Source organism: Chanodichthys erythropterus, chromosome 12 (genome assembly GCF_024489055.1).
Source record: "Chanodichthys erythropterus isolate Z2021 chromosome 12, ASM2448905v1, whole genome shotgun sequence".
Classification (NCBI taxonomy): Eukaryota; Metazoa; Chordata; class Actinopteri; order Cypriniformes; family Xenocyprididae; genus Chanodichthys; species Chanodichthys erythropterus.
This window is the reverse complement of record NC_090232.1, coordinates 12,102,119-12,129,414: the sequence shown is the minus strand read 5'-3', so window position 1 is coordinate 12,129,414 and position 27,296 is coordinate 12,102,119. Positions and strand designations below refer to the sequence as shown.

General features: G+C 35.5%; 1 protein-coding gene across 6 annotated transcripts; it reads right to left on the bottom strand.

Moving 5' to 3' along the window:
* Window positions 1-681: 681 nt before the first annotated feature.
* On the bottom strand, window positions 682-25,382 carry gne (glucosamine (UDP-N-acetyl)-2-epimerase/N-acetylmannosamine kinase). 6 transcript variants are annotated; one of them, XM_067404388.1, is made up of 13 exons: window positions 25,219-25,382; window positions 13,591-13,799; window positions 10,989-11,443; window positions 10,707-10,859; window positions 8,584-8,796; window positions 8,271-8,358; window positions 7,101-7,311; window positions 6,272-6,319; window positions 5,655-5,784; window positions 5,345-5,566; window positions 4,062-4,244; window positions 1,800-1,916; window positions 682-1,710 (listed from the first exon to the last, which is right to left on the bottom strand). In XM_067404388.1, exons 2-13 carry the CDS (start codon window positions 13,758-13,760, stop codon window positions 1,475-1,477), a joined length of 2,226 nt encoding a protein of 741 aa, XP_067260489.1. In that variant the 5' UTR covers window positions 13,761-13,799; window positions 25,219-25,382; the 3' UTR covers window positions 682-1,474. The 6 variants fall into 6 exon arrangements, with proteins under 6 accessions (XP_067260489.1, XP_067260490.1, XP_067260486.1 ...); XM_067404389.1 differs by lacking the exon at window positions 25,219-25,382 and adding an exon at window positions 22,913-23,177; XM_067404385.1 differs by lacking the exon at window positions 25,219-25,382 and adding an exon at window positions 21,352-21,824.
* Between the last annotated feature and the right edge of the window lie 1,914 nt (window positions 25,383-27,296).

The window sequence follows — 27,296 nt, the reverse complement described above, 5'->3', positions numbered from 1 at the left end:
GTAGGTTTAACCTACTGAAAACTATTTTAATTATAAGTATTTTAGTCCAGTGACGCATAAAAACATATTTTGGCACATTTTGTATTCTGTGTTATGGTTTCTTATATATTTTAGAGTTATAAAGTTATTTTAAGTGTCTACTTGGCTGAATAGTGGAAAATTATATTTATTTATTTATAATAAATAAATAAAAGTACTTATCATTTCGCTTCAATAAAAGTTCTTGTCTTTTTATTTTTCATTTTTATTTGGGTTGTTTTGTTAAATAGGTGGTTTTAACATATAAAGTAGGTTTAACCTACTGAAAACTATTTTAATTATAAGTATTTTAGTCCAGTGACGCATAAAAACATATTTTGCCACATTTTGTGTTCTGTGTTATGGTTTCTTATATATTTTAGAGTTATAAAGTTATTTTAAGTGTCTGCTTGGCTGAATAGTGGAAAAAATATATATATATATATATATATATATATATATATATATATATATATATATATATATATATACTATAGATAATTAGTTTTTGCAGAGGTACAGAAATCACTTACAGCACATTTGCCTCTAGGTGGCTCATCTCAGGATATCTAATGCCAACCAAGCATAGGAAACCCAAAAGGTTACACAAATAGATGACAAGTGTAATAACGTTATCAGATCATATGAATAATTGTATGCAAATGTTTATTTAAGAAGAATCATTTAAGAAGGACAAAACAAGAGAAATGTACAAAAGAAAAAAAGGGAGAGGGGACAAAATACTAACTTGCAACAAAAAAATTATATTACTACTAATTCTGAAACAATTATTTATGTGCAAAGCAAAACAAACTGAATAGTATTTTTATTTTAAATAAATATATCAATATTCTGCAGATATCCTACAGTTCATGTATTGTGGGACTCCAATATAATAAATCAATTCAACGGCAATAAAAGGAAATTTTGTTCATTGATTTTAATGTACATAAAATCATAAAAAATAATTTGACAGGTTCTGTGATTCAAAAATCTAATATTAAATTAGAGTAAACATTTTTCACTCATTCATACAGGTTGGGTAAATGAATAAAACTAAATATTTGGTGCTGAAGACACAAAAAAGGCTTGGCAACAGATCAGTACATGGCGCAAAGAAGAACATGAAAAAAAACACAAATAGAAAGCAAGACACAGAGCGTGGTGATCAAACCATAGCAGCCTCTGTAACAAATACCCCATAGTTCCACCGTTTAAATAATAAATAAAAATCTTACTTCATATACTTATTCTTCAAAATTACAATCCTTTCATCAGGCGTTTGATCCCACATAATATAGCACCTATTTGTGACTACAGAAAAAACTAGTAAAACAAATAAAAGCTTTTTCTCGTCAGGCTTAAAAAGCCACTATGATCCTAACAAGGACGTAGCACATGATTGGCCCTCGGTCGTTAAGTCTGTAACTGATTGGTTCCTGGTTTTCGAGCTCCGTCAGTAGGTACGGCGTGTGGTATAGTCCAGCACCATGCTGGCGGCACCCAGCAGGGCAGGATCCTCCAGCTCAGACACCTTGATGTTGGTCCCCTGCGCTGAGAGCAGAGCGCGCTGGCTGATGACCTGACGAACTGGATCCTCGTAATGCTTCGCCAGGACACCAGACAGGATCACTAGAGATGGGTTGATCATGTGCAGGATGTTCACAATGCCCAAACCCAGCGCAGTAGCCGCTGTTAGGGAAAAGAAGAGAGACTGTTAGTGCTTTTCTTAACCTCAGACCTGCTCAAGAATAAAGTATGTACTTGAATGTGCGTCTTACCGGTGTGAAGTACGCTCTCAGCTTTGGGGTTGCCGAGGCGAGCAGCGTTGATTAGATGAATAGCATTCACCTGTTCTTTGTTATTCACAGTCATTCCCTCCACCAACAGCAAGTCCTCTGTCATCAGAAGTAAAAGAAACATGTAACTGCAACAGTCATGTTTTACTTGGAAACACATTTGTTGCATCACGTCACGGGACAGTAAAGTGTCCATCATATGCACACATTTTGGCAGAAGTAGAAGGTCATCCTGGTAATTTTCGCCTACTGTTTATCGAATATTATGTATTTGGACATACTACTCTTTTGGCGTACTGTTTAACACATACTATCTAGTAGGGAAGTATTCGATTTCGGACACAGCACCAGTGTTTAGTTTTAAGAAACAACTTTGAAACTTACTAACAAGAAATTAAAGACCTGCTAACAAAAATCATTTTCAGTCCTCGTAAAACAGCAAAAGCCAAAAAAGAATAATGTTAAATGCAGAATAGGGATTTCTGGGAACAGTTATAATTAATTTTAATCACTGATTGATTGATTGATTGATTGATTTGAACAAGTTAATTCAAATAAAAATATTTTAATAAATAAATAAATTCAGTAACACTTTACAATAAGGTTTTATTTGTTAACATGAACTAACAATGAAAAATTATTTACTAATGTTATGTACTAATGTTATTTTCAACATTTACCAAGACATTATATTTTACTACACATTATATAATATTTATAATTTATTAAAATTAAAAATTGTATCTGTTAATATTATTTAATTGAACTGAGCTAACATGAACTAAAAATGAACAGCTCTATTTTTGTTAACTAACACTAACATGTAATATGTTAGTTAATGCATTAATTGGACCTTATTATAAAATGTTATTATAAATTCAAATCAAGTGTCACTAAAATAAATCAGACTTCCAACAACCATTTTCATATTTTGTTGAGACTACTGTCACACTATGAAATAATGTCGCTACTTTTACTCCACATTGCGATTCTTCTCTCAAAACAGGGCTAGGTTAGCCTGGATGCCAGCCGAACTTAGCCCCGCCCACAACATTTTGAGGTCGGGGAGTTCGGTCTGGACCATAGACTGGTCTGGACTCAGAAACTGTTCGGACCAATCACAGTGTCAGGGCTATGATTGACAGATTATCACCAGAAACGTACTCAGCCACGTCATCAAAGAGCGCTTGGGGAGTTTGATTGACAAGCTATCTAACCAATCAGAACACCGCATCCGCTATTTTGTCCGACAAAGCAGTCAGGAGTTAGAAGATTAACATCGGTGGAGTTAAACTTGAAAAATTGTGCATATGGACGTCTTTCCGCGTTTGAAACAACATTCATTCTCATGTTCATTCATGTTTATTTGATGCTATAAATGGACTAACGTTAGTAGGAAGAGATGATCGGTTTATGAGCCTCTTGAGCTGAGGCGCTACAGCGATCTGTCACGACCATGGTCACGACACATTAAAGAGCAACTAAACGGTTTTTATTGTTTGAATTTTTTAATAACTACACAGTTTGAAAGCTGGGACTTTGTTTAATATCATAAGTAACCTGCTCTGTCTCGTCTGTTGATGTGTGGTCAGTATCCTCTTTGCTCCGTGATGTATTTCCCACTCTGTGTGGCGTGACAGCGCCACGACTTGTCGGACAAAGCAACAGTAACTAAGGGGGGCGAGTCTTTGCGAAAGGTCAATTAGTTTACAACAATGATGGCTGTTGTTGAAGAACTGAGATGTATAGATTCCGCCATAGAGACAGAGCGACACGCGTCATAATCTGAAGACCACGCCCATTGGGGGGGAAAACAATCCAACAGTCCCCATTGACTTTATATAGCGTGAGGCTGCCTCCAATGTGTAAAAGCTGCTGTGTGACAAGGTGTACAGCTAACAAACTTAAAAAACCCAGAAATAAGTTTTTATAAGCTGTCGACCCCCAAAAACGAATGTTTAAGGACATAAAAGTGGATACAGGCGGTGAGACAGAGAGTGTTTAAGTGTGTATTTTGAGCTTTGGTATGGTGAAAGTGATGTGGAATGTGGAAAACAATAGTGAGGGTTACACCACTGTTACCTGTGATGTTTTACTAATTGAAAAATAAACCAGTTTAGTTGTTCATTGTCAACTGTAAAGGAAGAATTGCGAAACTCAAACAATTTGCGACAGAGTGGGCGAGGCTGATAAGCATACTTTAGCGCAACTCTTGGGGTTTGTGTGTGTGTCTGGTCATCTCACCGTCATGGAGTCTCTTGGCTTCTCTCTGCAGGGCGAGACCTGATGAGTAGGCCTCTATGCAGCCGTGGCTGCCACACATGCACTCTGGTCCTTCCAGTGAGACCACGATGTGTCCCAGTTCAGCCGCGCAAAATGTGTTACCATGGATCAGTTCATTATGCTGGATTATACCACCTCCAATTCCTGTGCATATAAACACAAGGGAAAGGTAATTTACAGGCAGAATTAGAGCAGTCAATCATAAGGAACAATTATACCAGCGTCAAGACTTTATTTATGCAGGTACACGTCGCATGTGATCAAACAGGAATCTGGAACCTCCTGATATAGTAGCAGTTAAAATCTGTATTTTCTAAAACTTACATACTATATACGCACAAACTGTATCTCTTAGAGAAAAAAAAAAAACATTATTTCAAAATGTTTCCTAGTTCATTCTCAGAAAACAGTGTAATTACTTACTATAGATGATATTACCAGGATAACAGTCACAATATTTGACATATTTGACTGTTTAGTGTGCAATGCAAAATAACGGTTCAGAAAATAATGGGAAAGTGATCAATCAGAAAAAATAACAATAACATATACACTACTGTTCAAAATGTTGGGGTCAGTAAGATTTTTAAATGTTTTTGAAAGAAGTCTCTTATACTCACCAAGGCTGCATTTATTTAAATAAAAATACAGTAAAAACAGTAATAAAAATCAACATATTTTAAAATTTTATGTATTCCTTTGATGGCAAAAAGCTATATTTTTAGTAGGCATTACTCTAGTCTTCGGTGTAGAAAGTAAAAAAAATGTTTAAATGTAACATTTTAAACGTCTTTACTGTCTTTGTTTTTGATCAATTTAATATGCATGAATAAAAGTTAATTTCTTTAAAAAAAAAATTTGAATGGAAGTGTACATAAAGTATATAAAATAGTATATGAAAACAAACATTTATATATTATTAATAATAATAACATTATATATAGTATAATACTTAAATTAAATAATCAAAATGAATAGCGTTCAGCAATAACCTTTTCAAATGGCATTTTTTTTTTTTAAACATTTCAGGCATAAATGGCATTGTTTTGTGAGAATGACCCTGGGGTAGGAGGCTGCTTGAGTTAAAGACGATTTGAGTGTGGTAACCTGACTAACCAGTGTCACCAGTCTGCTGGTTTTAAATCCACTTTCTGTCAGGTCTCATTGTCCGCATTGTCAAATCAAGGAAAAACCCACCATCCTAGAAACTAGCAGCAGTAAGGGACGCAAGCAAGGGAACAAACCGGTTCCAGTGATAATGGTGACAAAGTTCTCCACGCCTTTGCCATGGCCAAACTTCCTCTCAGCGAGAGCTGCACAGTTCCCATCATTATCGACCCACACGGGCAGATGAAGGGCGCTAGAGAGAGGTGTACGGATGTCCACCGAACTCCACTCGTTTATTAGCTTGGTGGAGTGGAGGACGACCCCATCTTGTGGGTTCACACGCCCCCCTGTGCTCACACCTGAAAGAAATACCAAACAAATGGACAGTGAATGACTGAGTGAATGTGTGGATAGATAGAAGGAGACATGGGACAAATGCAGACATACCGACTCCCAGGATTCTGCAGTTGAGATGAACGGCATCAGCCATGGCCTGTTTGCACATGGTCAGAATTAGCTCTATCCTCTCCTCAAACGTCTTTGGATTTAACTGGATATACTTCTTAACCACTTTACCCTGAAACACAAGCACACACTTACAAGATTAATTTCATAAACAAACATGACAAAAAAAAATTGCAGGAAAAATTACACAGTAAATTACAAATTACTTAACCATTAATTTCTTACCCCAATCATGTTCTGCAAGATACACTACCGTTATTGGGATTAGTATGACTTTTTTTTTTCTTTGAAAGAATGAATACTTTTATTTAGCAAGGATGCATGAAATTGATCAAAAGTGACAGTTAAGACATTTGCTACAAAATAGCAAATTGTTTTCTTTTGAACTTTCTTCTGTATTTTTGATTAAATAAATGCAGTCTTGGTAAGAAAAAGAGACTTCTTTCAAAAACATTTAAATATTTTACAGACCCCAAACCTTTGAACGGTAATTTTATACATGCAAATTAAAAACAGCATTTCAATAATCTATCCTTGCTACCACAGATTGACATATTTTTGCTTTTATATTGCTGATTTGATCATTTTTGAGTTGGTACCTCTCCATCACTCTGACTGGAAGTATGGACACTGTGATTGTTATACACCTAAACCAATAAAACACCTGGTCAAACTGAAGCATTCAAGAAATATAAATAGAATTTACTTTATAGACTGCATGAGCATCCGGATTATGCTTATGTTAAGAAATAACAGATCAATATACTGTATATCAGCCAATACAATTAATCGGATGATATTTGGCCATTTTGAGATGTCGCATTGGTTTCAAAGTCAGTATTCCACTATTTATTATAAATATTTATCTATGCATATCATTATTTTTCTTAATTCATGTCATGTACCCTTATAATCTTTAATAAAAATACAAAAGTTGTACCTGTTCACGTTAGTTAATGCACTGTAAACTAACATGAACATGCATGTTTTATTATCTAACATTAACAAAGGTAAATAAATGCAGCAATTAAATTCAGCAATGCTTCCCCGTGGCCAAATATTAAAAGCAACTAATTACATATTCATTGGCATGTCTCTCAGTCTGCGGCTCAGACAACTTGTTCTGCAACATTCACACACACACACACAAACACGTAGAGCTGATTACACAACCCTTCTGATCAAACCTGCCGCTGTTTGTTTTACAGTCAGAGTTCTGTGTGTCATGTGTATGAAATATTGATGTTAGTGCTGCATAAAAAAAGTATGTACACATCACAATTGGGCAAACACACACATCCTGTCATAAGCAATCAAAGCCGTGTTGATAATGTACAGCATGTCCTGCACCTTGTAGTTTACTTCCTGATATTAATAACACATTCTAAAGATGAACTGGATCTGGCTCCAGAGGTTCTCTCTGCATACCTTCATACTGACAATGCCGACACGCAGGTTGGTCCCACCCAGGTCAACAGCAAGGGCACTCTGTGTCTCCAGAATGTGGTCAATATCTTGAGAGATACACTCCTTCACGGGAGGAAAACAGAATTTCTTCTGTAGTGGCTCAGATAGGTCAATGGACTGCAGGAACTTTAAGATGCGCTGGACTGCATTACCATCACCATAGATCTTGGAGCTAGTTGACAGAGCCAGAACACATAGGACATGTTTAGAGTCTTGTGTCCCAATGATGCACTGTGCACTATACACTGTGCACTATACACAATGCATGCAACCTTTATAAGGTTATTTTGTCATTCAAAAATCTGATTACAAATTACAGCTGTGACATCTGAGTGCATTAAATATTTAACATTCAACACTTCATTTTTTTCGATTAATTATGTGCACCCTCCGAGTATAATTAAAGTGCACTTTTTCTTTGTGGACACAATTTTCATTGTGAACACACTACTCATACTTTTTATACTACAAAAGGCAAATAGTAGTGCATAAGAACGTGAATTGGGATGCAGGTTGAGACTTGAAAAAAAAATGTAAGCAAGATGTCCGATGCGCAATGATGAAATGTGATTTAACGATGCCCATAAAATCAAATATGCTAAGCAATGGTTGATAAATCAGCTTGTCTGGTATATCAGTCTATAACTACATTCAAGTGTGATTTTAATCAGCTTGTTTATAAATAGTGTTTAATATATTAAGACACACTTAGACCAGTGTTATTGTTAATAAACACTATTCAATTTTGATGAAATAAATAAATGAGCTTATATAAAATAAATATATTATATATTAAAATTAAATATCAGATGAAAAACTTAACTTGCCTTAGCAACAAACTGATATAAAATTAGTTGAAGTTTAAGTTTTAGTAAGATTAAGTACTAAAATGACTAAAACTGAAATAAAAAAACTGATAAAAATAACAAAAGTGGACAGCAAAATTACTAAAATGAAAAATGAAAATATTAAAATAAAAAAACTAATTCAAAATATTAATAAATACTATAATAGTGTATAACATTAACACTAAATAAGACATTTCTAATTTCTAAAACAAAAACAAAAAATACTAATTAGAAAATATTTTTGATTATTTTCAAGAACTGCACTGCAAAAACAGCTCATTACCAGGGGTAGCGTTTTCCAAATTGCAGCTCCAGAGCATGGTAGATTTTATTATGTGTGTCTGCGTCTCGCACATGTAGAACATTTTCCCCTATTGTAAAAAATAACATGAATTAGTAAAACTGGTCCATCAAGGACAATATTAAAGATACTCAATTAAACAAAAAGCAGTCTGGGCTTGATTAGAAGAATAAACATGTCATGCTGGTTTGAAGGATCCAAATGAAATACTCCGTAAAATGGTGATCATATCCTGCCATAATGACTTAACTTCTCTCTAAAGGTCAGTAAGTCATATTCTAATATCTAATCTTACCTGTTTCTCGACCTGTTTGGCGAGTTCCCAGGTTAATGACAGGTGTTCCAAACGCTCCGGCCTCACGAACTCCACAGCTGCTGTTCCCAATCATGCAGCCGGCGTGTGCGACCAGCTGGATGAACTGATCGAACGGAACATGCTTTACTGCACGAAATTTCGGATGCTGTTCGATTCCCTTCCGTCTCATCACACGAACCATCTCCTTACTGCCTGCATGAGACAGAGCAGAATGGTGTTACTGGGGCAGAATTCAACTACAGAATTGATTTATTCAGTTACTAAGGGAATGATTCCTGACTGTTTCACGTCAAGTCAAGTGATTTTTATAGTCATTTCTCTCCTGCATGCAGGGGAAGATACAAACTGATAAAGTCTCATGCTGCGTTCACACCGAACGCGTCTGGGGCGTCTGAGGCGTCTGACTTACATGTTAAGTCAATGCAAACGCGCGTCTAGAGGTCCTGCGGCGCGAATCAAGCGTCTAGCGCGGCGCGAATCGGCCGTTGACGCGCGAATGGCGCGGCGCGAATTGAGCGTTCACGCGGCTGACGCGCGAATTGAGCGTCTGACGCCCAAACGCCCGAGTTGAAAAATCTGAACTTTGGCGTAAATTCGCGGCGCGTTAACCAATCAGGGACTCTGCTTTGGTAGTAACGTGTTTATGATGTGATCAGTGATGCCGGAGACCAGAACAAAGATGTCGCTGTGTGTAACGTTAGCCACCCTGAGTTCTGTGATGTGTCATTATATTTTTATCGAGACAGGAATAAAAAGGACCTTGCCTGGAAGAGAATAAGCGAAGAAATCGGACAATCTGGTTAGTTGTAAAACTTTTTGCATGATTTTAGCCGTTGATACTAGCCCACCTTCTAGCTAGCAAAAGTCGGCCGGCATAACCGAGTTAAATTGCCGCTACAGGTTTCCAACTGACGAGATTATGTGTTTATTCAGAGGATCTGTGCAGAAAGAGATGAAAGCCCCTCCCATGACGCGAATTCGCGTCTGAACACACTTTGTTTAGACGCGCGAATTGAGCGAATTTTACGCGCGTCTGAAGCGTCTGACTTCAAAATGTTCAAGCGTCCAACTAGACGCGTCTGGCGCGAATTTGACGCCCCAGACGCGTTCGGTGTGAACGCAACATTAGGAGTTTGGGAGTTTTTTTTAACAATTCATACTGCCTCATAAGAGGCAATTACAAAGAGGGGTGTATTTTGTGTCACACAGACACTTTCTCATCACATTCAATTCAGACTACAATTATTATATATTATATTCAGTGTTATTGTTACCTAAAACTATTAAAATTAAATAATTAATTTAAATAAAGCTAAAATAATTTATACTATAAATATTGAATTAAAAACTAAATTTGAAAACAATTGAAATAATAAAATTGTTCAATTACTAAAAATACTTAAACTGGAATAAAGTTAAAAAATAATGACAAAAAAAATAATAAAAATGACAAATGCACATAACAGAATTACTAAAACTTAAATTAAAAGTAAAAATACAAAAATAAAGGCTAATTTAAAATGAATTAATACTATAATATTATATAATTAATACTAAAATAACACATTATATTACACTGTGTCTGCAGTTTTTCACTGAAGTTAAAGGCACACTGTTGCTATCCCATTATGTTCAATTCACATTACTATATAATATTATATACCTGTTTTTTGTTTGTTTGTTTGTTTTTGAAGTTACAGCAAAAACAACTATATTTTGACCATTACCGTAAAATTACTCGTACTATGATATAAAACTTTTGGTCATGCCACCTTCCCTTAGTGTAAGGGCCATTTTAATGTTTAGACTCCCTGTGTTCCTGTGAACAGACTGGAGTTATATTTCAACGGAAGAAAAGTCACCTCTGCTTGACTGCCACCTCCAGTTGTGTCTACCCTTCATTAACACCAAACTCAAAACAAACCATGGCTGTTTTGTCTGTTTCTAGAGCCCTTGCAAGTAAGTTATCTTAGACTGCTGACAAAGCCACTGAGGGTCACATTAAACCTTTCGATCTGACAGAAACTACAGCAAATGTGTGTATAATCTTCAAAGGCACAAAAAGTGGGAAAGAAAAACAGAAAACGAGAGAAACAGCTGACCTGCGTCAATATTCGGGAAGAGAATGAGAGTTTTCTTGTTGAAAGAGATGAGAGCGTCCAGCATTAGCTCATAGATTTTAATAGAGTTCTTGATGTCTGTGGTAACGGGATGCTGCAGGGCCACAATATAGTCCTGCTCCTTTACATCACTCCCTGTTTAAGAAAGAACCACATATGCATAAATTATAGTATTAGTCATTTTAACAAGACTTTAACTCTGAGGATTGCACAGGCTTCATTGTTTATCTCTACTGTTTATCTCTACTCATTTACTGTACATACCAATCCAAGATTTGATGATATCAGCATAATCGTCTCGTTTGTGGGCAGAGAGCAGCTTGTCGTACGACGGGCAGCCAGCCAATAAGATATGGGAGTGGTCTTCACACATGGAGATGAGGTGTCTCTCGGCTGAGAGTGTGCAGACGGCGTGGTAGTGTGCCAGTTTGGAGATGGCATGACGAATTGAATCATCAATGGTTCCGCTCACTTCTCCACCTTCAAGGTGCAATATGCGAATGTTCATTAGAGACGCCGCCGTCGCCAAGGCCAGCGCATCAAAACGGTCGCCGTGAACGAGCAGAATGTCAGGGGCGAGACGCTGGAGCACGTCGGGAAGCTTCACGAGCGCGAGACCCACCGACTCCACCATGGCAGCTTCGTCCTCACCACGAACAATGGTGTGCAATTTGGAGCCGATGTCAAACTCATCCTGCTCAATCATACGGAACGTGTTTCTAGGAAAGAGAGAGACAAAAAGAATCATTAAATATGACTTAAATAACGATTATTTAAAAAAAAATATTATTCTCTTCAATTAATCGGATGAAATGATTATTTGTTAATAATAATAACATTTTTAGTTAACATATAAATACATTTGAATCCATTATTTACAAAATTGTTATTCCACATCCTGCCCAGTGTAGTCTGTGAAGTTTAACAAAGACACATTTTAAATCCTCACAGGACATTCTCAGAATAATCAAGTTATGTGCTGAGGAAAACGCTTTTGAAAACACTCAACAATTGCATTTTGTCGATAGAAATAGATGCGCTTTGTTCATAGAAATGCATTATTCACTGCTGTAAATCGGTGAGACTGGCGGAGGTTTTCTGCACATAGTGGCAGACGCAATAAAATTTGCTGTCGATTTTTTTCATTATCGATTATTATTGAGTTTTTTAATAGATTAGTTGTTGCAGCCCTAAACTGCATCAAAGAGAGACAGCTTTTAAAAGCTGTTAGAAAGGAAACATCATTCACAATTCAGTATGCAAATAAAAGCAAGAAAGAAGATCAATTGGGATTCAGTATACAAACATTACTAGATATCATCGCTGTATGTTATAATTCTGTTTATACCTTGATCTGTTTAAATACTCGATTCTACATAGAGGCAACCACCCTCCGCTTTGTGTCATGGTGGTTCTTCGCCTCTACGTCGTGCATTAAAATCCTTTAATGCATGGCTAGCCGTGGATTATTCCTTACATGTTCGAAAGGTAAACATTTTAACAATGCAAGTCCATTTTCAATATTTAATCTTATATTTCTTCAAGTATGTAGAACCAAAGACTGAAATGATGTACAAAAGTGAAAAGTGTAAATGGTAAGATATGGTCATTTTTCCATTTGCTTTGAAACAGAATAATAAAGGTATTGTCAAATTTATTTGACCCAAGGAGGAGTAAAGGCTGGTTTGGCTCCGAGGGCCTCTAGCCACCATCAGCAGCCCACTGTGAGAGCCAAACTCCCACCGTCAAGAGCTACATTCCAACATTTCCATGGCAACAGAGAGAAATAGTGCTGATTCATGTTTTGAAGCTCTCATGCCCAGATGAAGACTTGGCTTGTTTGTTTTACATTAGTGCTGTGAGACGTTCCGACCAATGAAAATTTCATCAATTCATTTTCATCATTTACTCATCCTCAGGTCATTGTTCCAAACCTGTATGACTTACATTCTTCAGTGGAACACACACAAAAAAAACATATTTTGAAGAACAGCCTATTTTCCACTGTCAGGCTGAACGGTTCTAAGAACACTAAGGAACAGTTCCAGTTACATTTCCACTTGAACTTGGTTCGGCACGGAACGATTACAAATCTTCTTGGCACAGAATTCTCAGTACGGGCTGAACTGTGCTGGTAGAAAGCGTGTAGTGACGTCACCACTCAGGATTGATCTGTTTGCCTGGCTACCAGTTTCTCTGTAGCTGGCCAAGAGTGCTATTTGAACAACGTAAACACAAGTTTATAATAAAGAAATACCTGATCATCCTCCTTAACACTGTCACTATTTACATCTCATACCATCGGTAAACTCTTAAATTACCAAGGCAATGACTTATGCTTTTCCAAAGAGCTTCATTATCAGCCCCACAGTGGAAAATTAAACTATCCGTACCGGCTGGGCCTGATCGGCACAGAATGTATCCATATGCATATTTAAAATTTTATAAGCTATAATCACTGGCGCCCAGCAACGAACGTACATGCATTCCCGAGAGAATTGAGTTCTGGCGGAAGGAAGGGTGACCTCTGACCTGACATAAGACGTATGATGTAGGCGTAGCATAAGCTTAGGTGAGAATAGACACCTCTCGTGTAAACCAAGTAACTCTCTCATGAACGCATGTACGACCATTGCTGGGAGCCAGTGATTATAGTTTATATAGTTTAAAATATGGATATTTTTCTTACAAAAACCCATCATTCGCTTCACAATACATTTATTAACCCACTGGAGTCATATGGATCACTTTTTTGATGGAGGGATGCACTTTTTGGAGCTTCAAAAACTGGCACAATTTAATGTAGATTAGTTAAACAGATGATGTGATGTGACTTAAACAAATAAATTCTGTTCAGCAGTCTTACCCATAATCATCAATGAGATGTGAGCCCAGCACCACCACCTCTAGGTCAAAGATTTCAGGGTGAGCCTTGATGCCGAACATGATGGGGGCGAGTTTAGAGTAGTCCGCTCTGTTACAGGTGGCTACGCATACGCGTAGTCGTTGCTTCAACTCCTTCTCCGATCGCTCCATCTTCACCTGTGCTCGCTGGGTCCTCAGATAGTAAAGCTCCTAAATGAGGAACATGATTACAAATAAAGAAGAATGAATATGCAAATTTATAGTTACAGCTAAATGCATGACGTGTAGCGGAGAACTTTATAGCTTTAAACAATGGGAACAACATAAGAAAATCATAAAAAAAAAAAAAAAAAAAAAAAAAAACAATGGTTTATTTAGCAAATTCATAAAGCAAAATCCTTCCACTAGAAGATATAGTCCCTGACATGTAAACTAAAGTTATATAGATAGATATATAATAGAATAAATAGATGTATTTCAGCATAGCTTGAACCCTGTATTAACCAATATGCATGCCAGATTGGAACTGGATCTGTTTTATGCATTACTGTTCAAAGGTTTAGGGTCAGTAACATTTTTTTAAGGAATTTAATGCTTAGCAAGGCTGCAATAAATTGATCAAAAGTGACAGTAAAAACATAGAGATGCACCCATACTAAATTTCTCCACCGATACCAAAAGCTGAGTGATATCTGCTGATACCGATACTGATACAGGGGTTCTGCCTTTTATACCTTCTTTTAAATAAATGATAATTTCATTATAATTAATAATAAATCATATTTTAATTATTATATTTAGAAAGAAATGCAAATAAAAACTTTTTTCTCTCCATTTCATCAACTTGTTCCAGAGTAACTGGTATCAGTTATAAACAAACATTACTCAAACTAATATTAATGCACATTAACTAAATTCTGAAGATTAATTTCTTAACTTTCTGAATGTTACTTATTCATATAATTACTATTAATATTGAACATCGAACTGGTTTCTTAACATTTTCTTTAAACAAATCACAACTTCAGTGCATTTTCCTGCCCTCTTTTGATTGACAGGATATATTGGCCCTAAATATCGTCTGTTTTTAAATTATTGGCCGATAGCCAATAGTCTGAAAATTTGCTTTTATCGACCAATACCGATTATTGGACGATATATCGGTGCATTTATAATGTTACAAAAGATTTCAGATAGATTTCAAATAAATGCTATTCTTTAAAGGGGACCTATTATACCCCATTTTACAAGATGTAAAATAAGTCTCTGATGTCCCCAGAATGCGTATGTTAAGTTTTAGCTCAAAATACCCAACAGATCATTTTTTATAGCATGTTAAAATAGCCACTTTTTGTGGTTGACCAAATATGCAGCGTTTCAGTGTGGGCCCTTTAAATGCAAATGAGCTGCTGGACTGCCCTAAGAGGGCGGAGCTTCAAGAGCTCATTTAGTCAGGATTCAGTCAGGACGCACTATAATATCAAAACTGCGAATATATGCTGCATGGAGAAAGAACAGGTATAGTTTAGTTTAATTACGGTTATAACTTATACAGTTATAACTTCTTGTTTTTATCCAGTATATTAGTACAAGCCTGTTGTACTGCCGAATGATGGCCAAAACGTTACCGATGAGTTTTATAACATTTATTGTACTTCACACAAAAAAGAAGCATCAGTTTTCACTCTAGAAAATCACTGTAAGAGCCTAATAAAACACAGTGACTGTGTTTTATTAGGCTCTTACAGTGATTTTCTAGAGTGAAAACAGATGCTTCTTATTTTGTGTGAAGTGTGCATTAAAATATTATCCATAAACTCTCTCTCTTTCCCTTGTGTTATCATCAACATACACAGCGAAGTACACAGAAACACTCTTTACAACTAACAGTAAACAAACATATAAAGACCTTATGCCTTTTCAGGTGGTGCTTAATAAACTGGTAAACTTTATATCCGTAAATCAGCTCCAATGAACTGTGATAAAGTGCTCTCACCTTCATTACTGCCGTATCCAGTATCACTCTTGAGACTGTAATTACAGCTTAAGCTGGATCACGAACAGTTTGTACTTATCCTTGAGTAGCACATTTTTAGCACAACCTCTGTTTTGTATTGTCCCATTGTATTTATATTCTTCACAAAGCAGTCCGGTGTGAAATGATTTGCGCAGACATAAATGAATTTCGGTAGAATTGAGGGAGCATTTTCTTGGAAAACAAAATTAATCCACCTCGTCTTCAGCGGCTCAGATTTCGGGACTAAATGGAGAGAACTATGTGGATTAATCCATCCAGCTACAGAACACCTAAAACGCTTGTGAGACATTCTCGTCAGTGCAGCAATGGCGGACTGTGTAAACTCGCTGTGAACACGCTCAGGGCGGTTCTATGTTAAAAACGGCAGTGTCTGTCAACATTCGTGGGTGGAGCCTGTGGCTAATGTGATGTCACACTGCCAGGGACCTGGAAACGGCTTGTTCTGAGACACTGCTTATGATTTATGGGGATTAAAATAAAGGAGTGGTTGGATTTTTATCATTATAGGGTGGTTGTGTACACACACTGCCAACACACATTTATGTCCAAACACCATGCAAAACTGAATTTTGCATAATAGTTCCCTTTAAAGAACTTTCTTCTTTCTATTCATCAAAAGAATACTGAAACAAATCACGGTTTCCAAAATTATAGGCCTGTTAAAGCACCACAACTGTTTTCATCATTAATAATGATAAGAAATGTTTTATTAGAATGATATCTGAAGGATCATGTCACGTTGAAGACTGAGGTAATGATGCTGAAAATTTAGCTTTGCTATCACAGGAATACATTACATTTTAAAATATATTAAAATAGAAAACTGTTATTTTAATTTGTTATAATATTTTACAATATTACTGTTTTTACTGTATTTTTATCAAATAAATGCAGCCTTGGTGAGTATAAGACTTTTTTCAAAAACATTTAAAAAAAAAACAAAAAAAAAACATACTAATCCCCATAAACGTATGAATGACAGTGTGTTTAAATAAGAGAAAACATAATGAAAACAGAACTGTAGTAACTGTAGCCGAGTTGCCAAATTGAGAAGGATCATACTTACATGAGTATTCCTGACCTGAACACTCTGAGGCATGAAAACAGAATAAGGAAAGAAAAGAGGTATTTTGCTACATCACTTCATAGAGGAATGTAAAACTATGCATATGTTACTAAAGTGACCTGCCTGACTAATGACTATAATCCTTTACTGACCCTCAGCAGACATTGCTAAAGGCCCTTTCTATGCCAGAGGACACCTTCAAATGCTTGTTTCTGTATTTGGACATTGACCATTTTATAAGCAAAAAGCAAACAACACAACTGGAAAGTAGAAAAAGCAAAGTACACGGAATATAGGACCTATCACTGAGTACCAAAGTCCCACTGCATTATGGGGAAATTACCAAACCAGGCAAAGTCAAACTATATTCAACCCTCAAAAGAGTTAAACTTGAAATAGTATGAAAAATCATATATATATATATATATATATATATATATATATATATATATAAATAAATGGAACAGCTTACTGATCCTTTATACAAAATAGAAAATCTTAAAAAAAAAAAAAAGTTTCCCAATGTGTTACAATGATACATCAGGCTTTTATGCAATTTTGTGAAGATTTGTGACATTTTTATATGGCCAAAACAGAAGATGAAATCCTAATAATGTAATCTTTATAGCATTTTTTTAGATGCTATAGGCCTATGTGATATATACGAAATATCCATGTAAGTGTTACTAGTATCTGATTTCCCAGATAGTTTGTTGCTGAATATAAAAAGTCGATACAATGTAAAGTATCTGCTCTGGCACTTGCTTTGAATGATTTTTGTTCCTTTGTTGTCATCTGTTGCTGGCGTCCCAGCAGGAGGCGGTTGGTCGATGTGGTATTTGTGATTGGACGGCTGCAGACAGTGATAAGCACTGCGTTTTACCCAAAGTTGAACATTCTTCACATGTGAAATAAATGTTCAGCACTACCTTTCACTCTTTTCATTTGTCACTCTTTATCTCCCAATAATTAATCTTAGTAAGATATGATGATATTTAAATGCTTAGTTTTATGATCAAAGCGCTGTAGTTTTTATTGTGGTGGGCAAAATATATATGAAATGCAAACAATGATAATTGAGAGATACAAATAAACATTCCTCAAAAGTCTGTTGTATAATATTTAATACTTACATTTTAATTTGATTTTTCTAAAGATTATGCATAGATGATCAAATAAATTTGCTTCAGCCACTAAATAGTCATCTTGAAATTATACCAATATAAACATTATTTTTTAATAATGTTTATATTGGTATAAACACTATTTTACTTTATAAAAAAGATTTAATAGCAAAGACACATGTACTACAACCTGAAGATGGACATTTTTACAAGGCCTCAACAGAAGTCATGTAGTAGATTGTGTACACATTTTTGATCATGTTGATAATTTAGAGGCCTTAGAAATTAATTTATCTAATATGAAAAAGTAGGCTTTGTAGGGTTAAAGACTAAATCGTGCAATAGATAGCATTGTACACCCCTGAGAATCAACAAAGGAGTTTAATTTTTAGTGAAGACAAAAACATTCAGCGATATTGTAATTTTAATACCAGAGCAAATAGTTGTGTTTATCTGATTTGATTTAAGATGAGCATATTGTTATAATATGATTTCATACAGCATTGTTAGAAGAAAGATATTCAGAGGCGTTCAACCATTCATACTCAAAAGAAAACTATCCCAAACAAAGAGGAATGCCACAAGGGTGTGCCTTGGGGCCAATGCAAATATGTTCAATTTTGTGGTTTGAGTCGTCGTCTTCTGTCACAAAGCCAAAGATGACTGGAAATTCTTGTTATAATATCAAATGTAAATTGTCAACTAAATACCATGACAAAATCAGTTCCACCAGACAACAATGCTTAAAGGGATAAGTCACCTATGGTTACCCATTTCCTTCAAAATATCTGTGTTGTTCAGCAGAAGAAAGAAATTCATACAGGTTTAGAACAACTTGAGTGTGAGTAATCGATGACAGAATTTTCTTTTTTAGATGAACTATCCCTTTAATTGAATTCAATGAAAAATAAAGACCAAGATGTTTCATGTTCTTGTAGCGGATATAATATATATATATATATGTTTACATTCAAAAATATATTTATTCGGAGATATATATATATATATATATATATATATATATATATATATATATATATATATATATATATATATATATATATATATATATATATATATATATATATATATATACACACACACACACACACTGGGGTTGTGCCGATGGATGATATCATCGTCCATCGTGATGGCTGACCGACATCACGATGGAGAGACACCATCGTGATGCCACGCCCCCGCCCCGCTCCGCCCCTTTTATTCCCCTCACGTGCAACCTATTGGAAAGCCCGGATGAGTCATTGGTTGGGAAATAAAATAACCCTTTCGCACGTAAGTTTAAAATGTTCTGGCTGACCCCCCAGCTTGAGTTTTTCAAGGCGACCTTTTATTTAAAACGTTTCACTTTATTGTTTCCATGGTGACGCGTCATTGCTTGTCATGTCACACACCGCAGCGCTGGATGACTAATGATCTGCTTTTATTTCAGTTTTCCTTTTTTATTCAAAATATTCAGTAATTTGTTAACTATAACATGAAATATCTGATATTTCGATTGTCAAATATATGAAAGTGGATGTGTTTTGCAGTTTAAACAACTTTATAATGATTGCGTTAGTTGAGCTATACACGTTATGGGCGTCGCCATGTTAGTTTGTGCCGCAGGTTCTGTTGGAGTCACAACATCTTATATGTATTTAAACAACCGAAACCTAAAATAAACATTATGTGGTTGAAAACACTGCATATCTGTGATATACGAAAAGTGCTGCGCGCGTCCATCACGTGATGCACTTCACTGAATGTTCTAATCACACCGCTGTGATCGTACGCGTCAAAGGGATAAAGTAATAAAGTAAAATAATGAATAATAATTATATAATAACGAAAAATTAAAATACACCCCCCCCCCCCCCCCCATTTAACTGTAAACATCGTCAACGGCCAATTTAGGGGACATCACCCAACCCTAATATTATATATATATAAAATAGTTTTTAAATACTGGTAATAAAACACAACATTTTCATTACTATTAAATACTACTATTAATATAAAATAAAACATTATGACAAACTCCTTACTATTTCTTAAAAAAAATATTAAAAACAAAATCTTTTGAAGCTTAGGTGGTTATACCCGCTTGATATTTTTAACTTATAATCCCACAAAAAAAAAAAAAAAAAAAAGTAATTGTAATAATTTTTATGTATCAAGGAAGAGGTCAGTATCTGAAAACCTTGTCTGTATGTATTGTATGTGCATGGGAAGGTTTAGTTCATAATAAAAATATATTAATTTAAACTTTGAAAAAAAACTATAGCAATATTTTGAAAACATGGTGACAAATAGCAAAAAAAAAAGTATTGCATTTATAAAAATCTAATTTAAAATGGCTTGCAGAATTATGTGCTCTCAAAATCATAATTTTATAAGAAAAATCAGTTATATTGTGTTTTACGTTCATATTTCAAAATCATGTGCCATTAAGAAATGTATTCTGTTCAACTGTGACACTTGATATGTCACACATTTTCAGTGTGAGCTTCACTTCCAAAAGTTTGAGGTCAGTAAGATTTTTTGAAACAAGTTTCTTATGCTCAACAAAGATGCATTTATTTGTTAAAAAAACAGTAATATGAAATATTATTACAATTGAATTTAACTGTTTAACATAAATTTTAATATAATTCATTCCTGTAATGAATCACATGATCTTTCAGAAAAATAATTCTAATATGCTAAAATATTTCTTGTTATTATCAATGTTGACCACAGTTGTACAGCTTAATATTTTTGTGGAAACCATGGTCCATTTTTTTCAGGATCTTTTGATGATTACAAAAAAAAACAAAAAAAACAGCATTTCTTTGAAATCTTTTGTAATAAAAGTAAATGTCTTTACTGTCACTTCTGATCCATTTAATGCATCCCTGCTGCAATTTCAATGCATTTTTAAACTTACTGACCACAAACATTTAACGGTAGTTTAATTGCGAAATAAGCTTAACCTGACATTATCTAAATGTGTATGTGGATTATCCAGGCAGAAGATACTTCACTTAGCAGGTACTCGCACATGATCTGTGGTATGACATGAACACAATCTCAGACGGTACAGTTTCTGTGCTCTACCAAGAGCTGTCTACAAAACATCTTCAGGGCCAACTCCCACACGTCTACCACAAATTAAGTTACAACGGCATTATGGCATACTTTAAGGCAGTGCTAGGCCTTTTGGGAAATCTTCATCACTTCCAACACACTTCATCACAGTTGTCCTACATAGGGCACTGCTCATCTTTCCAACCAACCTCTGTGTTTCTGCTGTATTCTCTACATAAAAATAAAAACCAGAGGTCATGTTGCTAATACCATTCTGACTAAGTGTCCACATCAAGACACTGAGAAATCCACCATGTTTCCAGCTCACACGCACATCATCCCTGCTAAAAGGCATCACAAGACTCTAGCTGCAACCTAATCATTACAAACGGGGGAGGGAGGGAGGGATGGAAGGAGGGAGGGAGAAGGATCGAAGAAAAGCAAATGACAAAATGGCATCTGACTCACGTGTGGGTTTCTAGCATGTCCCAGCATCATGGTGTGTGCAGTGTTTTCTTTCCCGCTGCTTTCTGAATCAAACAGAACCCCTTTCTAACTGCTCTTCCTCTATTCAGTGTCTCTGACAGCCATTAAAGCAAAAGGGAGGAGGACAGCGGCCCCCTGCATGCTTCACACAAAGCAGCGCGGGAAGGAACAACCCAGGAGGTGGAGTCAGAATAGGTCTTGCACACCAACTGGCTTATTGGGAGAGAGGCAACATGGGAGTCTCCGCCCCTGCATCCTCTCCAGGAGTTTCAAAGGCAGGGAGGAGAGAAGAAAACACACATACACTCAACAGTTGCCAAGCATTTGTACAGAATCCTCCCACTTTGTTTAATTCTCATCTTATTTCATTTCCTTTTAGCAGATGAATCATAAGTATGTGTATATCCTTTGTACATTCCATAACATCACTGTAACTCCACAACACACTTTCAATAATAACTGCCTTCACGATTATGATAAATTAGATTCTGTATAGTTAGATGGCAATATTTTTTCACCTTGAAACGGATTTTCAGAGGCATTTTTAGCTTTATTTTTTCTAACCAGATATAACCAGTAATTTTTTATTTTTTTTATTTAATCAAGTAATTTAAATACATGTTCCACCAGACTAATTATTGTTTAAAAATTAATTATATTAAAATAGACCATATCAGAGATTACAAATAAAAATAGAGAATTTTTTTTTGGGGGGGGGCATATTTTTCTTTGGTTTTTGTCTAAATATTCATTCATCATATTTATTTTTTTATATTTATTCGTTATAATAATTTCTTAATAAAATAAGTAATATCCGACTATGCTGATGTGCAATGACATAAAAGATCGTTGAAAACAAACATTTTTGCATATTTTTAAATTAAAGCCATTTTAATTTATTTGTTCATCATCATTTCTTTCATTGAATTACTTTACAATAAACAATCCAACATCTGAATCAACTATTAGTATTTTTTCAATGGTACTTTTGACCCACATTATTTAATTAATTTATTATACAGTAATATATAATAATTATAATAAGCATGTTAATAAATGTACAGTTTACTATAAAATGCATGTATTGTACGTTTTGTATGATTTATGATCCTCGCTGACAAAACTTTGATGGTAATGACATAAAAGGTCATTTACAAAAACACTTTTTGCATATTTTGAAATTATAGCCACTGTAATTTATGTGTTTATGATTCTTTTCATTGAATTACTTTACAATAAACAATTCACCATCAATCAAATGGCAATAAATGGCAGGAATTTATTAGTATTTTCAATGGTACTGTTTTGACCCAAGACACATATTATTTAATATAATTTACTTATTATATTTATTAATTATAATAATAAAACTACAGTTAATAAATGTCGTGTTTTTTTTATATAATGCATGTATTGTATTGTTTGTTTTTATGTGATTTATACTTGCTGACAAATCTATGATATGTAATGATATAAAGGACATTTACAAAAAACGTTTAAATTATAGCCACTTTAATTTATGTTTATCATAAATTTCTCTTACTTTGCAGTGAAACAATCCGACATCAACCAAACTAATTTTTTTTTAGCTCAAGCTATATTTGATGTGACTCTTTCATTGTTCTCTGTAAAAGAGCCACGTCCTCATAACCTGTGACTTCCACAGTAAGAGTGACGAAGCAGGAACAGCGTGCCTCCGTATGCCGTTGACTGTGTCTGCGTTATCTCTTTCCATCTGTAAGGGTGTGTTGTGTGCTAAGCAATAAACTTGCGGTGGACAAGGATCTGATTGTTTGCATTTCAACATTTACATCCTAAAGCAAAATTAAGCATTGTATTGACAGTGATATGATCTGAATCAAAAAGTAACTACATCACAAATAAGAGGTAACACCTTAGGTGTGAAGAAATTATCAGCTACAAGGAAGCTCTTAAGGAGTATCTACTCAAACCTTCCCATATATATCTCATCTTCTCTCTCTTTCTCTCTCTCTGTTGACATAAGACTGAATATTGTTCTGAAATGGTGCCATATCGACATCAGTCCTCCTTTTTTGGATCTAGCAGTAATGGCATGTTGAGCTACTACTGTTTCCTATGAATGAGAGTTACAAAATGGCTTGAAAAGGCTCAATGAGGAGATACACAGAGACACACTGATCAAGTGCTTCAACCAGAGGTGAAAGACAAGCCAAAAACATAGATACAGCTAGTGCATGCAGTCTGTTCTGGAGTAGCGGGATAATACATATAGTTTCCACATGACGTCACACCCTTATAGGAACCTGGAGGGCAAAACAAGGCTTTCCTCCATTGCACGCCAGTCAATTTTACCAGGTTTGTGCAAAGTACTAATGTATTAAGACACTGATATTAAATACTATGTTCACGCAAACAGATGAACCCAGAATATAAACACAACACAGTTTCTCGTTAAGCATTTCTCCAAAGAAAACCATTATAAAGAAAACACAACCATTTAGTGTGTTCATATTCTGGGCTCATCTGCTCACCTGTATGCATCTTCAATAAGGTTTATACTAAATTTGATCTTTTAATAACACTGTTTTAGCACATTAAGGGACTTTAATATGTGCTTTTCACGTTAAGCGTTTTAGAACATCCCGCTGTTTGTAGTAGTTGAAATGCTGCAGCAGGTGCTGTATGTTGAAAACTTGCATTTTGTTCACATGTTTTTGATTTTCTTGTTTTGAGATGGAAAATTGACAGGTCTGTAATTCAGTTTTATGCATGTTTTGCCCTCCAGGTCTCCGTAGTCACATGATGGAAAACTGTGAAACCATGAAAACTGTGAAAACTGAAAACCATGACTGGCAGTCACATGGCTGAAAACTATGAATAATACAGACAATCATCTGAAACTGAGGCACATTTATGTCATAAGAGAATAGGCACGTCAAAACAAATGGAAATGGTGCCATCTATTGGAAGGATAAGAGACAAGCACAGGACCAGGACCACCTGATCACCTGGAGATCTACCGTTCTGCAAAGTTCAGCTCCCACCCTGATCAAACACAACTGAGCCAGCTGATTAAGATCTTCAGGAGCACTTTATTATAACAGACAGGAGTGCTGAATCACGCTTGGATCTGAACTCTGCAGATAGGGCTGATCTCCAGGAACAGGATTGGGCACTTCTGCAACAAACAATACTGGATAAACAAGTGATCATATGCCATATGAAAATCCTGATTTCCTACCAGAAAGCATCTAGATCTTTTAACCAAACAGCATGGGATGTACAATCTAACCAAACAGGGCATGTGTCCAAATGACTATATAACCATCAGAAGTTGGATTATGATAAACTCTAGCAGAAAAAGCTCAGGTTTTGCCTGAATTCTGAAGAGCTCAAAAAGACTTGGACTGTAGCCCAGTTTCACTAAATGAACTTACAATTATACTATTATCTTCTTTATAACACAGATAGATAGATAGATAGATAGATAGATAGATAGATAGATAGATAGATAGATAGATAGATAGATAGATAGATAGATAGATAGATAGATAGACCTTACATTGCATCATGTCATTAGCACATGATATTATCAACATTACATTGACAATATAGCATATAAAACATTGGGTAAAGAAAAGCTATAAAAGACAAAGTCTACTGAATTGGGTACTTATTTTAAGTTAAACTCAATTAAAGGAGTCCTAATTTGATATCCGCAAATATTCTACAATAATCGCTTATAAGAACTGTATTATTTCTGTCCTACGGCAGATGATGAGTCAAAGTGAAGGTAACGTGGCGAAAAGTTTCGTCTGCTGGCACAAGGAATGCTAGCAAGCTATGTTAGCAGTGCACACTACTTACGTTTGACACGATTATCTGTAGTACATTCCCTTTCGTGATAACAGGCGTTTATAGAACCGAATATACCAAATGCTAATATACTTGATCAATTATCAATAGGGCAGATTAAACAGCTAACCGACGATAGCACTAGGGAGGATTCTTTCTCTCTTTCTTTTGCACGAGCGGACGAGACTCAGCTCACTGCTGCCCCCCACTGACAGGTTTCTTTGTTAAAGGATTAGTTCACTTTCAAATTAAAATTTCCTGATAATTTACTCACCCCCATGTCATCCAAGATGTTCAGTGCTTCCCACAGGTTTGAAATATACTTGCGGTGGTAGCCGGGCGAAAAATCCTCCTATTACCCACGGCACAAAAATGGTCTACTATATGTGACAAACAAATAATGTGTGATTATTAACAGTATTTTTATTTATTGAAATTAATTTTAATTACATAGCATATGAAATTTAATTACATACTAATGTTATGCATTATTATGCATTGTAAATTATGCAAAATTACAGCATTTAAATGGTTCACCTTTCCCTATATTCTCTTTGCTGTCATAAAGTGTCTTTCTCAGTGAATGGGACACAGATTTTACTAGTAAAATTTATAAATTGAATAATATATGTGTCAAATAATGTTCTCGGTCTTTTCTTCCTGTGGGGGAGACTACAATAATTTACTATGAATTAAATAGAAATCAAATTAATTACAATTTATTGTGTAACCAAAATACCAATAATGCCCAAAATAAAAAGAAAAAACTTAGCGTGTGACTTTTGATTATAAACAAGCCCGAAATGTCTGTACTATTGCAGGCTGATCCTTCAGATTCTTACAACCGTATAAACATTTTATATAAAGGCCATAAAGTAGACATTGTAATAATTCATCAACTTGAGTTCATTAGAAATCGCTTGGCATAAATCTGCACTTTTCATTGATTGAGAATCACCCTGTGTTCAAATGTCCATACTATCCATCCTAAATAGTATGTGAGATTAAAATAAGTGTGTCCCAAAGCATAGTATGTTGAAAAGAGTATGCCAAAAGTCCCCGGATGGTCTACTATTTCCGGTAGATTTTCGAAGTGTGGATCCGTGCACACTATAGAGGCTAATATTGCTCACAACCCATTGCGCGTTGGACGAGGATTCAGTTCAGAACTACAAACACAAGTAAAAAGTGTTAAAAATTACAAAACATGGCGGATATACGCGATCGACGCTGAGAGATTTGAGTGACTAATAATCAGTTTAACCTGATAGAAAATATTTATTTAATGTTACCCGTGTTATTTTTCATCTGCAAATACCAATGTGGACTTTTATAAAGATCCGAATGGCCATTAACTTTTAAATGCATCATTATGCATTAATAAGAGGAGAGTTCTCCACATGAAAGACCCGCGACTGCAGATCAACGTGCTGCATTTCTCTCCGATACGGTAGGAAATTAACTAAATGAAATGTGGAGGATGTAAGATGATTGACAGGCCAGTTTACGGTGACAGGATGCGACAGAGAGAAAAGACGCGATTGTATGACGTGTTAGTATGTCCCAAAGCTTGTCTACTCTTTTACTACACACTCAAAAGTAAGTACTTTTTGTTCACAGAAAGAGTATATACTTTTAGGGCGTAGTATAAGTAGGCGAATTGGAACGCAGCATCACTTTGAAGCAGCCTGAAGCGCTGTTGCACGAGCCTATAGAACGTGCAACAGCGCCACCTTGTGACTTTGCAAAATGTGGCATCCGTGGGAATGTTAGCGGGAGTAAACAGTTCTGACGCACACATAACGAGCAGGTACGAAACGACTAGTTAATCGATTGCGGATGGTTTAATTATCTTGCATGGATATAAAGGTATAAGAGGATAAAAATAACAAAAGCAAAACTGTGTCTCCAAATATACTTGGGCGGCCGTTATTATACGTGGGCGGCCCGCCCAAGTAAAGTCTATGTGTGGGAAGCACTGATGTTCATGTCTTTCTTTCTTCAGTCAAAAAGAAATTAAGGTTTTTGATGAAAACATTCCAGGATTTTTCTCCATATAATCGACTTCGATGGAGCCCAAACAGTTGAAG